This window comes from Solenopsis invicta, chromosome 3, assembly GCF_016802725.1.
Source record: "Solenopsis invicta isolate M01_SB chromosome 3, UNIL_Sinv_3.0, whole genome shotgun sequence".
In the NCBI taxonomy this organism is placed as follows: Eukaryota; Metazoa; Arthropoda; class Insecta; order Hymenoptera; family Formicidae; genus Solenopsis; species Solenopsis invicta.
Window position 1 is genome coordinate 29,280,852 of NC_052666.1, and position 12,525 is coordinate 29,293,376.

The window sequence follows — 12,525 nt, forward strand, 5'->3', positions numbered from 1 at the left end:
GTAAAGATGACGTTGCGTTATATCTTCCTGTGATATCTCAGATGACACGTTGCCACCAATAATTATATAGAAAACAAATATAGTTCTCGCCCAGCAATAAAAGTCATCCATTCATCTAAATTAATACTATTATACGAGTATAAGAGATTCTAAGCACAATTGAAAAGAAGATAACACCACCGTCTAAAATAAAACGTACGTGATATGTAATTTAACACATACACACGTATATTAAGATACAATACCTTTTGCACACTGTAATGCAATGCAATAGTTACGTTTAAGGCACTAGCAATAATAATTTTGGGTCTGGCATTATAACCGATAACAGAATAACTTGTCCATTTACGGCGCATTTGAGATACAAGTGTTAACTTTACATAAGAATTATATATCAGTTTATCTTTTTTAAACAATATTTGTATTATATTCGACATGTACGTATTTGCAGTTAACTTAGGATCTACTTAAATAATAAATATACTATTCATTTTCTCTTCATCACTACAGTGTGACTTACAATTTTTTACAATAATGTGATGAGACTTTGAGGGAAATATTCCGTTCAGTTCCGATAGAGACAAGGAAAATATTTTATTTCATGGGAACGTAATAATGCATGATATAGCAAAGAACAGTAATTTCCGTTGTAAGCAGAAAAACTTTCACAATTATAGTATTCACAGAAGCGGAAAATAACTTCCACCCCGTATTAAATGATTCAATGACATTATGTCGATTTTTTAATGATAATAATTGATGGCCCTACAATAGGGTTGATATGTTTAAGTATGTAAAATACTGTACATAGCCGCAGTCGCTAGACTTGGTGCTCGGTTACATTTAAATGAAATTTATTGACCTTCACGATAGTAAAACATGTTATATCCGTTACTTCTGTTGTACCAGTGAGTAGCTGATAAAATTGTAAAAAGCGACATTCTCAAAAAGAGGTGAGCAATATCTATAAATACTGTTTTTTAGTTGTATTTTTATACAAATAGTACATTGCATTACGATTAAATAAGATCGTCTGATATATATATTCTCAACTCGACATTACATTGTACATAATCTATGTTAAGTTAAATAAAATTTGTTATATTTACATTCAATGTTAAGTGATTTGAGCAGTTTGTAAAATTTATCTTATATAATTCATAAAATATTATATTGCCTGTTACATCGAATTCAATTAATTTAGCATATTTAAGGAAAAAATACTTTTCGCAATGTTTTAAACTACTTTTTCTAGATATTTTACATATAGAAAGAGGCTGCACTCTTGAGCGCATCGATAAGTTCGTAAAAAGAGGTCCAAATATGCAAATATTTTCTCTAAATTTTTTAATACACACACTTTGTGGTATATGGCGACCTATCGAGTGGTCGTCGAATGGTGTAAAATTACTGTATAATGTATTTACCTTTATTGTAATATTCTCGCATTACTTTTTGGCATTAACTCAATTTATGGATATAATTCTTATTGTCGACAATATTGATGATTTTGCTACTAATACTCTAATGTTTTTGACTGTTGTTGCCGTTACTTGTAAAGCGACTGTCGTTGTGATGCGGCGGAATGCGATCACCAATTTGATACAAGTATTGACGAAGACACCGTGCAAACCTCGCGACGAGGACGAAGCGGCGATACAAACAAAATTTGATATGTTTATCAGGTAAATACGTATAATTATTAGCAAGATCTTATAGTGAAATATTAGTTTAACGCGTAAAATATCGTTACAAACATTTAATTCCCGTTGCACGCAATATTTCTAACTTTCCTCCGTATTAGGATTTAATTTAATGAAAGTTCTAATTTACTTTGCATCTCTAGTAAAACCTTTTATTTATTATTCCATCTGATATTACATTTTAGTATTATTGCCACGTTTAAAAATGTAATAATTTATAAAAATAAAAATGTAATTATTTATATTTAGTTAAATTAAAAAAAACTTTTTACAAATTTAACTTTTTTGAAATAAGGCTGTACATATACGCGCATATTAAACATGCAGAGAAATAATTCGGTCATTATGTATTATTTATGCAAATTAAATGTATAAATGAATTTTAATAATAATAAATGTAAAAGTTATGAAATCTAATCTCGTTTTGCATTTACAGATCGTGTTCGTTAAAATATTTACTTCTGACAACAACATCCGTTACAGGCACTACAATAGGATCAGTATTAAATGTTATGCATGGACATCTGCCTTATCGAATATGGCTGCCATGGAATAATAATGCACCCATGGTGTTTTGGATTATATCCATTCATCAAATCATAACTGTAATTTTTTCTGCTATGATAAATGTGGGCACGGATACCCTTATCATAGGATTGATTTTGCAAACGTGTACTCAATTTGAAATTTTTGAAAGTCGTCTTCACAAATTAATAATTAGTAAAACAGTTGGATACCTAGGACGTGCATTTTCTTCATCGAATCAAAATAAAACAGAAATATCGGACTGCATATGTCATCATCTTAGTATTTATAAGTAAGTTAAAAATTGATTTATATTTGTATGTATTTAAATGCTTCTTTGTTATGTACGTAAGTAATCAAATACATATACGTCAATTATTTTTGTGTCTAAAAATCCTTGTTGTTTTTAATCATTAACGTTTATAGCAAACAGATGTTTAAAGTTAAAAGATAATATAAGTGATTATTATTTGAAATTAATACACAATTGTTACGAGTTTCAAAATAAAGCGTTTTAAATGTAACTTTGTTACATGGCTATTTCGTAGTCTTAAGTTACATAGAAATCAAAATGACAATTAGGTTTAAATGCTTGATCACACAAGATTATTTAGGTATTTTAATAAATTTTTTATATACACAAATTATTTTACAATTTTTAGATTTGTAGGAATCATGTTATAAAATTATACATATATGTATATCAAAACAATAGCTATCTTACTCATACAGCAATACAAGACTAACATGAAATTATTATAGATATGCCAAAACGGTAAACATTATATTCAATCAGGTGCTCTTCGTTCAATTTTTCGCAAGCATATTGGTATTGTGTACAAGCGTGTATTATCTGTCGATACATATTGCAGAACTGTTTGGAGCTGCGACTTTTTTAGTGTACACTATTGGCATGTTTGTACAAATCTACATTTACTGCTGGTCTGGAAACGAAGTCATTCTTAAGGTAGCTATCGATACTCTATAATCCATATAAAATTGAACTAATTTGATGGAAACTAGAGAGCGTTTTTGCACAAACCAATTATTTTACAAGAAAGGTAATCTAGTGATTTATCTGGTACATTTGGAGCAAGTTTATATGTACATGTGTACAAATGTGTAAAAATGTACATATACATACTAACATTCTATGTACGTATAAATACACACGCACATATGCACGTATACGAAATACTAGTAATTGATAAATATTGTGATAATTACATATTATTACAAAATAATAAATACATTTATATTATGTTGACAGAGTATGAGCGTAGAAGATGCTATATACTGTATGAACTGGCCACTATTATCAATTAATGAAAAGAAAGAATTGATGATGATCATGATACGAAGTACAATTCCTATAAAGTTCACTAGTAGTTTCTTTATAACTTTATCTCTTCAATCTTATAACAATGTTAGTAGTACTGTTATGACAAGTATTTTGATTCCAAAAAATATAAATATCTATAGTGCGCGAGATTATCAACAAATTTCTGTATATGTTGAAAAATATAGTGAAAATAACTGAATACACTATTGTTATCTCTAATTTTTCTTTCAGATCTTAAAATCATCATATTCAGCATTTAATATACTTCAAAAGTAAAATATAAATAACCGAAAGTGTAGTTGGGCATGATGATCATGTAGTTTTTCGTAAATTAGTAAATTCTAAAATTTCTCGTTACATATTTATTTCAATCTTACTCCTTTTTACAATTCTAGAAATACGTTATTGCGTGCACATATTGAATAACTTCGGTATACATATATGTATCGATTTAATCAAAAATTTAATTTATCAAATATTATTAATTATGTTCAAGTTAAACAATATCAATAAAAATTTTATAGAGAAGACTACTGTACATAGGAACATGTTGTAGCTTAGGACACTAATTATTTATTTTTAAATCTATTATGTAAGCATTTTTTATGTTAATATTTTTTTCTTTAATAATTGAAAAATTTTTATAGGAGATTTAAATATGAATACGATACTTTTATTATTATAAAATTGACTTTCTCAAGGCACTATTTAAAGAATTTCGAAAAATCCTAATTTTGCATATAAATTTCTAACTGCATTTATTTGAACATTTACTTCAATAACAAAAATCACTTTTTGATATCATACCATTTTTGAGAGCTCAATTTTGGAAAAAAAAATTTCGGAAAAGGCGAGCTCGAGGAAATTCATTCATATACCAATAAAATTAGAAAGTATCAACAGTCAAAAACTAAAATACTACAACATAATATTAATATAATAAAGGCAGAGTAATATAAACAGAATGATTGCGAGCAAAATACCTTCATTTCCTCTATTCTTTCTGACTTCTGCGGCGTAAATCCTCGTGTGGCGTAAATACCGGAACGTAAATACTCTACATTTTACACAATGTATAATGAAATGTATGTTTTAATTTCATATACAAGAGACACTTAATTTAGGTTTTGGCATAGAATCAAGAAAGAGGAATTTTCCAGTCTAAGTACGTCATATATAATAAATTTCGCTTAGGAGTGGTATGTAGCCATTGTACACTTGCTGTAGTTAGCATACGTTTAAGTAGTCAACATGGAAAATATATAAATATATTATACCTATTATAATTATGCCCATGTGTCGCTACATTGTCTCTTATTTTATGCAATAAGATAAGACTTTGCAAGAAATACGATGTGCTACTCGGTTGTGATAAACATAAAAATTACACAAATATTTTATTGGATGGGAATATAACAGTGTGTGCAATTGTAAGGGATGAGATCCCTCGATGGTAAGTAAGAAAATTTTTACAATTATATAATTCACAGGAGCAGAAAAGAGAGGGAGACTCCTTAATAAATGTCTAATTGTAAGTGACATCGTGTCGATTTTTTAATGACACAGTTGATTGCAATGGAGTTGACATGTTGAAGTAAAACCGTACATAGTCTGTCGCGAGACGTCCTCGGTTACAATTAAATAAAATTTATTGACCTTCACGATAGTAAAACATATTATATTATATCCGTTACTTCTGTTGTACTGGTAAGTAGCTAATAAAAAGCAACATTCTCAAAAAGAGATGCGCGATAAGTATCTATAAATATTGTTTTTTACTCGTATTTTTACACAAATAATATACATTGCATTACAATTGAATAAGATCGGTTAATATATATATATATATATATATATATATATATATATATATATATATATATTATGTATTGATAATACACGCTTGTACACAATACCAATATGCTTGCAAAAATCACTTAACACTGAATGTAAATATTACAAATTTTATTCAACTTAACATAGATTATGTACAATGTAATATTGGGTTGAATATATATATATATATATATATATATATATTCAACCCGATATTACATTGTACATAATCTATGTTAAGTTGAATAAAATTTGTAATATTTATTTATTAAGTGATTTTTGCAAGCATATTGGTATTGTGTACAAGCGTGTATTATCAATACATATTGCAGAACTGTTTGGAGCTACGACGAATGTACACTATTAGCATGTTTGTACAAATCTACATTTACTGCTAGTCTGGAAACGAAGTCATTCTTAAGGTAACTATCAATACTCTATAGTCAAATTAGACTAATTTGATGAAAACTTACAAGTTGTATTTTTGTACAATTTAATTATTTTACGAGAAAAATAATTTAATACCTGACACAAGTAAAACTGGTTTCTATATCGAAAAATATTGATTATAATTCAGTGTTATTACAAAATAATAATTATATGTATTTATGTTGGCAGAGTATAAGCATAGGAGAGATTGTATATTGCATGGAATGATTGACCATTATTGTCAATTAACGAAAAGAAAGAGCTGTTGTTAATCATGATACGAAGCACAGTTCCTATAAAGTTTACCAGCAGTTTCTTGATAACTCTATCTCTTCAATCTTATAGTAATATTAGTAGTGTGACAAATACTTGGATTGCAAAATAAATATCTGTATGTACACATGCGATATTATCAGTGATACATTTCTCGCAAACCTGTTAAAAAAAAAACAACTAAAATTCTCCAACTATTTTATATATTAACGTTACCTCTAATTTCTCTTTCAGATCTTAAAAACATCATACCCAGCATTTAATATTCTTCAAAAATGAAATGTAAATAACCAAATGTGTAGTTGGTGTTATAATTATTACACAGTTTTCTATCTGAAAAAGTTTATGCTAAATCTATAGTCGCAGCTCTCGAAATTTATTATTGAAGCTTTTCCGTAATACTGATTAGTTTTCTCGCTGTGCTTACTTCGTGAGCAGTTGTCACCGCGGAGATCGTGTTAGGACTTATGTGTATAAAGGGTTAATGTGTGTAAATTGTAAATTGTATAATAGCAAAAGCTGTGTAGCGCGCGCTTGTGTTACTATAATAGTGTCATAAAAATTTGATGGTAAATTAAAAAAAATTTCTGTTTATGTATTTATTTCTACCTTTTCCTATCTTACACTTTTACAAATAATAATGTTATTGAACACATATTATAGAATACATACATTTTATGCAATCTAATGAAATGTATGTTTCAAAATTTCACATACAAGCGCCACTAATTTAGACTTCAGTATGGAGTCGAGAAGAAGAAATTTTCCAAGTGCGCGTCATATGTAATATATTATGCTTACAGCTGATATATAGTTATTAGATACACTTGCTGTAGTCAGCATATGTTCAAGCAGCCAACTTGGAAGATTCATAAATACATTATACAATAGCCATACAGCGCTGCATTATCTCTTATTTTATGCAATAAGACTTTGCAAGAAATAGAACCTACTGCTTGGGTCCGGTAAACATGAAATTATACAAATATTTTATTCGATGAGAATATAACAATGTGTGCGATTATGAAGAATAAGACCCCTCGATGGTTGTAAATAAAAAATTTTTCACAATTATAGTATTCGCAAGAGCGGGAAAGAACAAGCAACCCCGTAATAAATGTCTAATCGACTTCATGTCGATTTTTTAATGACATAATTGACTGCAATGGGGTTGACATACTGAAGTATGTAAAACCGTACATAGTCTGTCGCAAGACGTCCTCGGTTACATTTAAATTTCATTAATCTGCACAATAATAAAACTGTTATTAATATTTGTTACTTTTTGTTTCATTAATAGGCCGGTAGTAAAGTTGTGAGAAGCTATATTTCGAACTAGATCCGCGATAAATGTTTATAAATATCGCTTTCTACTTGTAATCTCAAGAATGATAAGTTGTATAAAATTGAATAATGTCATTCAATTTGCGATTCCGTAATGCAATTTATGTGCTAAGTGAATAAAACATGTCATAGACATTTATATGCAGTGTTAGGCGTGTGATTCAAACACTTTGTAAAATTCATTAATCACATCATCTATTTTATAAAATATTGTACTATCTTGGTATTAAATTCAATGTTTAAATATTCTTTATATGCCTACAACTGGACATTCGGTTAATGCATTTTGGAAAAGATACTTTTCTTAATATTTTAAATCAGTTTCTTAGACATTTTATTTTAGATAAAAAGAGCTTACACTTTTGCGCGCATCGATAAGTTGTTCGTCAAAAGAGTAGCGAATACTTCAAATATGCAAATACTTTCTCTAAATTTTTTAATATATACTCTTTGTGGCATATGGCGGCCTATCAAGTGGTCATCAAATAGTGCGAAACTGCTGTATAGTGTATTTACCTTTATCGTAATATTCTCACAATATTTTTTGGTGTTCACTCAATTTATGGATATAATTCTTGTTGTCGACAATATCGACGATTTTGCCACTAATACTTTAATGTTCCTGACTATTATTGCTGTATGTTGTAAAGCAACTGTTGTTGTGATGCGGCGAAATGAGATTATTAATTTGGTGCAAGTATTGATGAGAGAACCGTGTAAACCTCGTGATGAGGACGAAGCGATGATACAAACAAAATTTGATAAGTTTATCAGGTATGTATAATTATTACAAAAAGATTCTAGAATGTGTGTGTGTGTGTGTGTGTGTGTGTGTGTGTGTGCGCGCGCGTGTGTGTGTGTGTGTGCGTGCGTGCGTGCGTGCGTGCGTGCGTGCGTGCGTGCGTGCGTGCGTGCGTGCGTGCGTGCGTGCGTGCGTGCGTGCGTGCGTGCGTGCGTGCGTGCGTGCGTGTGTGCGTGTGCGTGTGTGTGCGCGCTCGGGCGCGCGCGTGTGTGTGAAACATTAATGTAATGTGTGTAAAATCACAAGAAATTAATTCGCGTACTACGTTATATAATGTTTTAAACGATTCAATTAAAATGATTAAATGTTGTAACTTTAACGTGTCTGGCAAGGCCTTTTACTAATTGTTGAATTCTATTTCATCGTTAAATTTTATTTTAGAGTTATCGCATTTCTGAAAACTCCATTACTTGTACTTTGTTGAATTAAACGATTTTCTGTAAATTAAATATTCTAAATATTATTTTATCATAGTATTATATACACTCGGAATAATAATTAAATTCCGTCATTATAAATTCATGTAAGTTTAAAGTATAAAATAAATTCTAATTATTATAAATGTACAAAAGTTATAAAGTATATAAGTTTATTTCTATATTTACAGATCGTATTCTATAAAATACTCACTTTTGGCAACAGGCTCGGTTATTGGTACTACAATAGGATCTATATTTAATATTATGCGCGGACATCTGCCATATCGAGTATGGTTGCCATCCAAGTACAATGTTCCTTTGGTGTTTCGGATTGTGTCCATTCATCAGATCATAACTATAATTTTGGCCACTATGATAAATGTTGGCACGGAAACCCTAGTTTTCGGATTGTTTATACAAACGTGTGCTCAACTTGAAATTTTCGAAAGTCGTCTTCACAAATTAATAAATAGCAAATCAGTTGGGCATCTCGGCCATGGATTCTCTTCGTTGAATCAAGACAAAATAGAGATACCGGATTGCGTACGACATCATCTCAGCATTTTCAAGTGAGTCGTGTAAGAGTTTGTTTTTACGCGCACATTTACTACATATCTTTTTAAATGCGTTTATTTAAATTCTGTATCTGAAAATCATATTATTGTCTATAACGTCAACTAATTGACTTTCATCGTGGAGAGATATTAAAGTCAAAAGATAATGTAACTGCCGTTTGGACTTAATAAACAATTGCGAGTTCGAAAACGGAGCATTCTCAGCGTTACTTTATAAAATTATTCCGTGGTAAGTTGTGTAGAACTTAAAGATAAGTCTAAATGCTCACTCGGGATTAAGCAGTTTTTGTTCTAATGAATCATACATGTGCTAAAATTCTTTCATAATATATCAAGATAATAATTACCTTATTCGTATGCAGTTATGCTTAGATAATGTTATGCTTAGATAACATTAAATTATCTGAATAAAGATTAATTTTATCAAAATCGGAGGTGATAGGGGTGTTCTGGATAATTATCTCTTATTCTAAACAATTATCAAATAATAAACTTACCTAGGTGCTTCACGGATATCATATTCTCTCGCTGACATCTCGTTCTGCTGCTTCCAAGCCAAGCTTCACCAAACATGTTAAGACGATTGTCCGGGGTGTATGAAGTTAATTGGCACCTTTGTGGTACAAAATTGTAGTTTTGTTAAGAGTTTTGGATTATTCATAGAAAAAAAAGTACTTGATAGTTTTTACAAAAAGTTTGCCTATTATATTGTAACAAAGAAAATACACTTTAAAAAAATGGGGGTGCATTACACCCAACACTAACACCGAATAGTTCTGAATAGCTAATTTGATGTCTTTTAACAAGTATTAAAGTTTTCGATATAAAAAAAAAACTGTTGATTGAGGGGAAAAAAAAAGAATAAACAAATAAATATAAACAAATAAATATCAAATTTGAATAATTATGAATAGTATGTACATACATACAATTTCTTTCGACGAGTTTTAGAGTTCTCGATGCATTGTAGAAATAATTCTGCTCAAAAATGTAAAAAAAAAATTGGGATTGAATTCTTCAAAGTGATATAAGAAATATAGTCAAAACTTCAAAAATATCAGTTTTACATAATTTTCTCGTTAAAATTTTTGATAGAATTTTGCGGCAGGTATTCAGAACATTCAACAGAACTTTTAGAACTCGTAAAAATTTTTTTTACATTTTAAAACTACAAGGTCGATATCGTGAAAAATTCTTTAAGAGTTCTTAAAGTTCTGTTGAGTGTTCTAAATAGTCGCCGCGCAATTTTATCAAAAATTTTAATGAGAAAATTACGTGAAACTGATATTTTCGGAGTTTCGACTATTGTTTTGATATTATTTTTAAGAACTCAATTCCAATTTTTTTTACATTTTCAGGCAGAATTATTTCTAAATGTATCGAGAATTTTAGAATTTATCGAAAGGAATCATATATGCTATTTAGAACTATTCAAATTTGACATATATTTTTTCATTTCTTTATTTTTCTTATCTTGATCAAAAAAGTTTTTTTTTATTGTACTCTAGTACTTGTTAAAAGATATCGAATTAGCTATTCAGAACTATTCGGTGTTAGTGTTGGATGTGAAGCACTCCCATTTTTTAAAGTGTATTTTCTTTGTTATAATATAATAGGCAAACTATTTGTAAAAACTATCAAGTACTTTTTTTTCTATGAATAATCCAGAACTACGATTTCGTACTGCAGGGGTGCCAATTAATTTCATACAACCCGGACAATCGACTTAACACGTTGGTGAAGCTTGGCATGGAAGCAGCAAAACGATATGTCAGCGAGAGAATATGATGTCCGTGGAGCAGCTTGGTAAGTTTATTATTTGATAATTATTTAGAGTAAGGGCCTCATCTCAAGTTTTAATAAAAATGTACTCATTCGATGCGTTTTCACTCAAATCAAAAGAATCTTGAAGAAAAACGTGGTGAAAATGAGTACATTTTTATTAAGATTTGAGGTGAGGCCCTTATTTTAAATAATTACCTTTATATTTTTACTTATAAAACTTTTTTAAAAGCAAAAATTCTTTAAATAATTTAGTTCAACAAAAAATGTTTTTGTTTTAGAGGAGTATAAAATTATAATGACTACTAAAATGCCTTGCATAAAAAATTTTCAAACCATTTATAATTTTAAGACAACTTTTACATTGCGCTACTATTTTTTGATTTATGCAATTGATGTATGATGCAAGTTATTACTTACTTCAAAAAATTCTCTTATGATAATGAGCTTAGAACAATACTTCATATTCGTTATTGTTCACATTGACTTACAATTAAACTATTTGAAAGAGATAAACTCTTTTTCTATTTAAGAAAAAAATAGTATATATTCTAATAATCCAGATAAAGATAAGAGAAAACTATTTCTTCATTTAGATAATTTAATTTAAATAATAGTAAATTGGTCATACGCAATGCAAAACTGTAATAAAATCATTGCAGATACGCAAAAACGATAAACGTTATATTCAATCAGGTGCTCTTCGTTCAGTTTTTTGCAAGCATACTGGTATTATGTACATCTGTATATTACCTGTCAATGAATATTACAGACCTGTCTGGAACTGCACCTTTGTTAGTATACACCATTTGCATGTTTGTACAAATTTATGTTTATTGTTGGTCTGGAAACGAAGTAATTCTTAAGGTAATTATCGATATCAAGTTATTATAATAAAAAATCGCGAGAACTTTCATAGTATAAATTTTTTATTTATTTATTTATTTATTTTTTCATTTGGAATTATTTACTAAATGATAATTTTATTTATTTTATGTTGGCAGAGTATGAATACAACAGACTCTATATATCATACAGACTGGCCAGTGTTATCAGTTGACGAAAAGAAAAAATTGTTGATGATCATGATACGAAGCACAATTCCTATAAAATTTACCAGCAGCTTCTTAATAACTCTATCCCTTCAGTCTTACAACAATGTTAGTAATGTAGCAGTGACAAATACTTTAGCAAAGAACTAACGTCTGTAAACGATACCGTTCGTGATACACTTGTGACGTAAATGTTCGGAAAACACAGTCGAAACTTTTAATAATCACACAATGTTCCATATTAATGATTTCTCTAATTTTCCTTTCAGATCTTAAAAGCGTCATACTCCGCGTTTAACGTACTTAAAAAATGAAATATAAAAAACAGAAATTGTACTGAAGCAAGATAATTATATAGTTCTTTCAAAATATAGTTTTTTCAAATTATATAGTTTTTTCAAATAGTTCTTTCAAAATATAGTTTTTTCAAATTATATAGTTTT

At 29.1% G+C, this 12,525-nt stretch overlaps 1 protein-coding gene across 1 annotated transcript; it reads left to right on the plus strand.

Moving 5' to 3' along the window:
* The first annotated feature begins 504 nt into the window (after nucleotides 1-504).
* On the plus strand, nucleotides 505-12,469 carry LOC105199424. Its single transcript, XM_011166546.3, has 9 exons — nucleotides 505-1,685; nucleotides 2,140-2,520; nucleotides 2,991-3,195; nucleotides 3,499-3,735; nucleotides 7,796-8,226; nucleotides 8,862-9,242; nucleotides 11,693-11,897; nucleotides 12,035-12,190; nucleotides 12,352-12,469. The coding sequence occupies exons 1-9, from the start codon at nucleotides 1,324-1,326 to the stop codon at nucleotides 12,394-12,396; spliced, it is 2,403 nt and encodes an 800-aa protein (XP_011164848.3). The 5' UTR covers nucleotides 505-1,323; the 3' UTR covers nucleotides 12,397-12,469.
* Nucleotides 12,470-12,525: the final 56 nt, after the last annotated feature.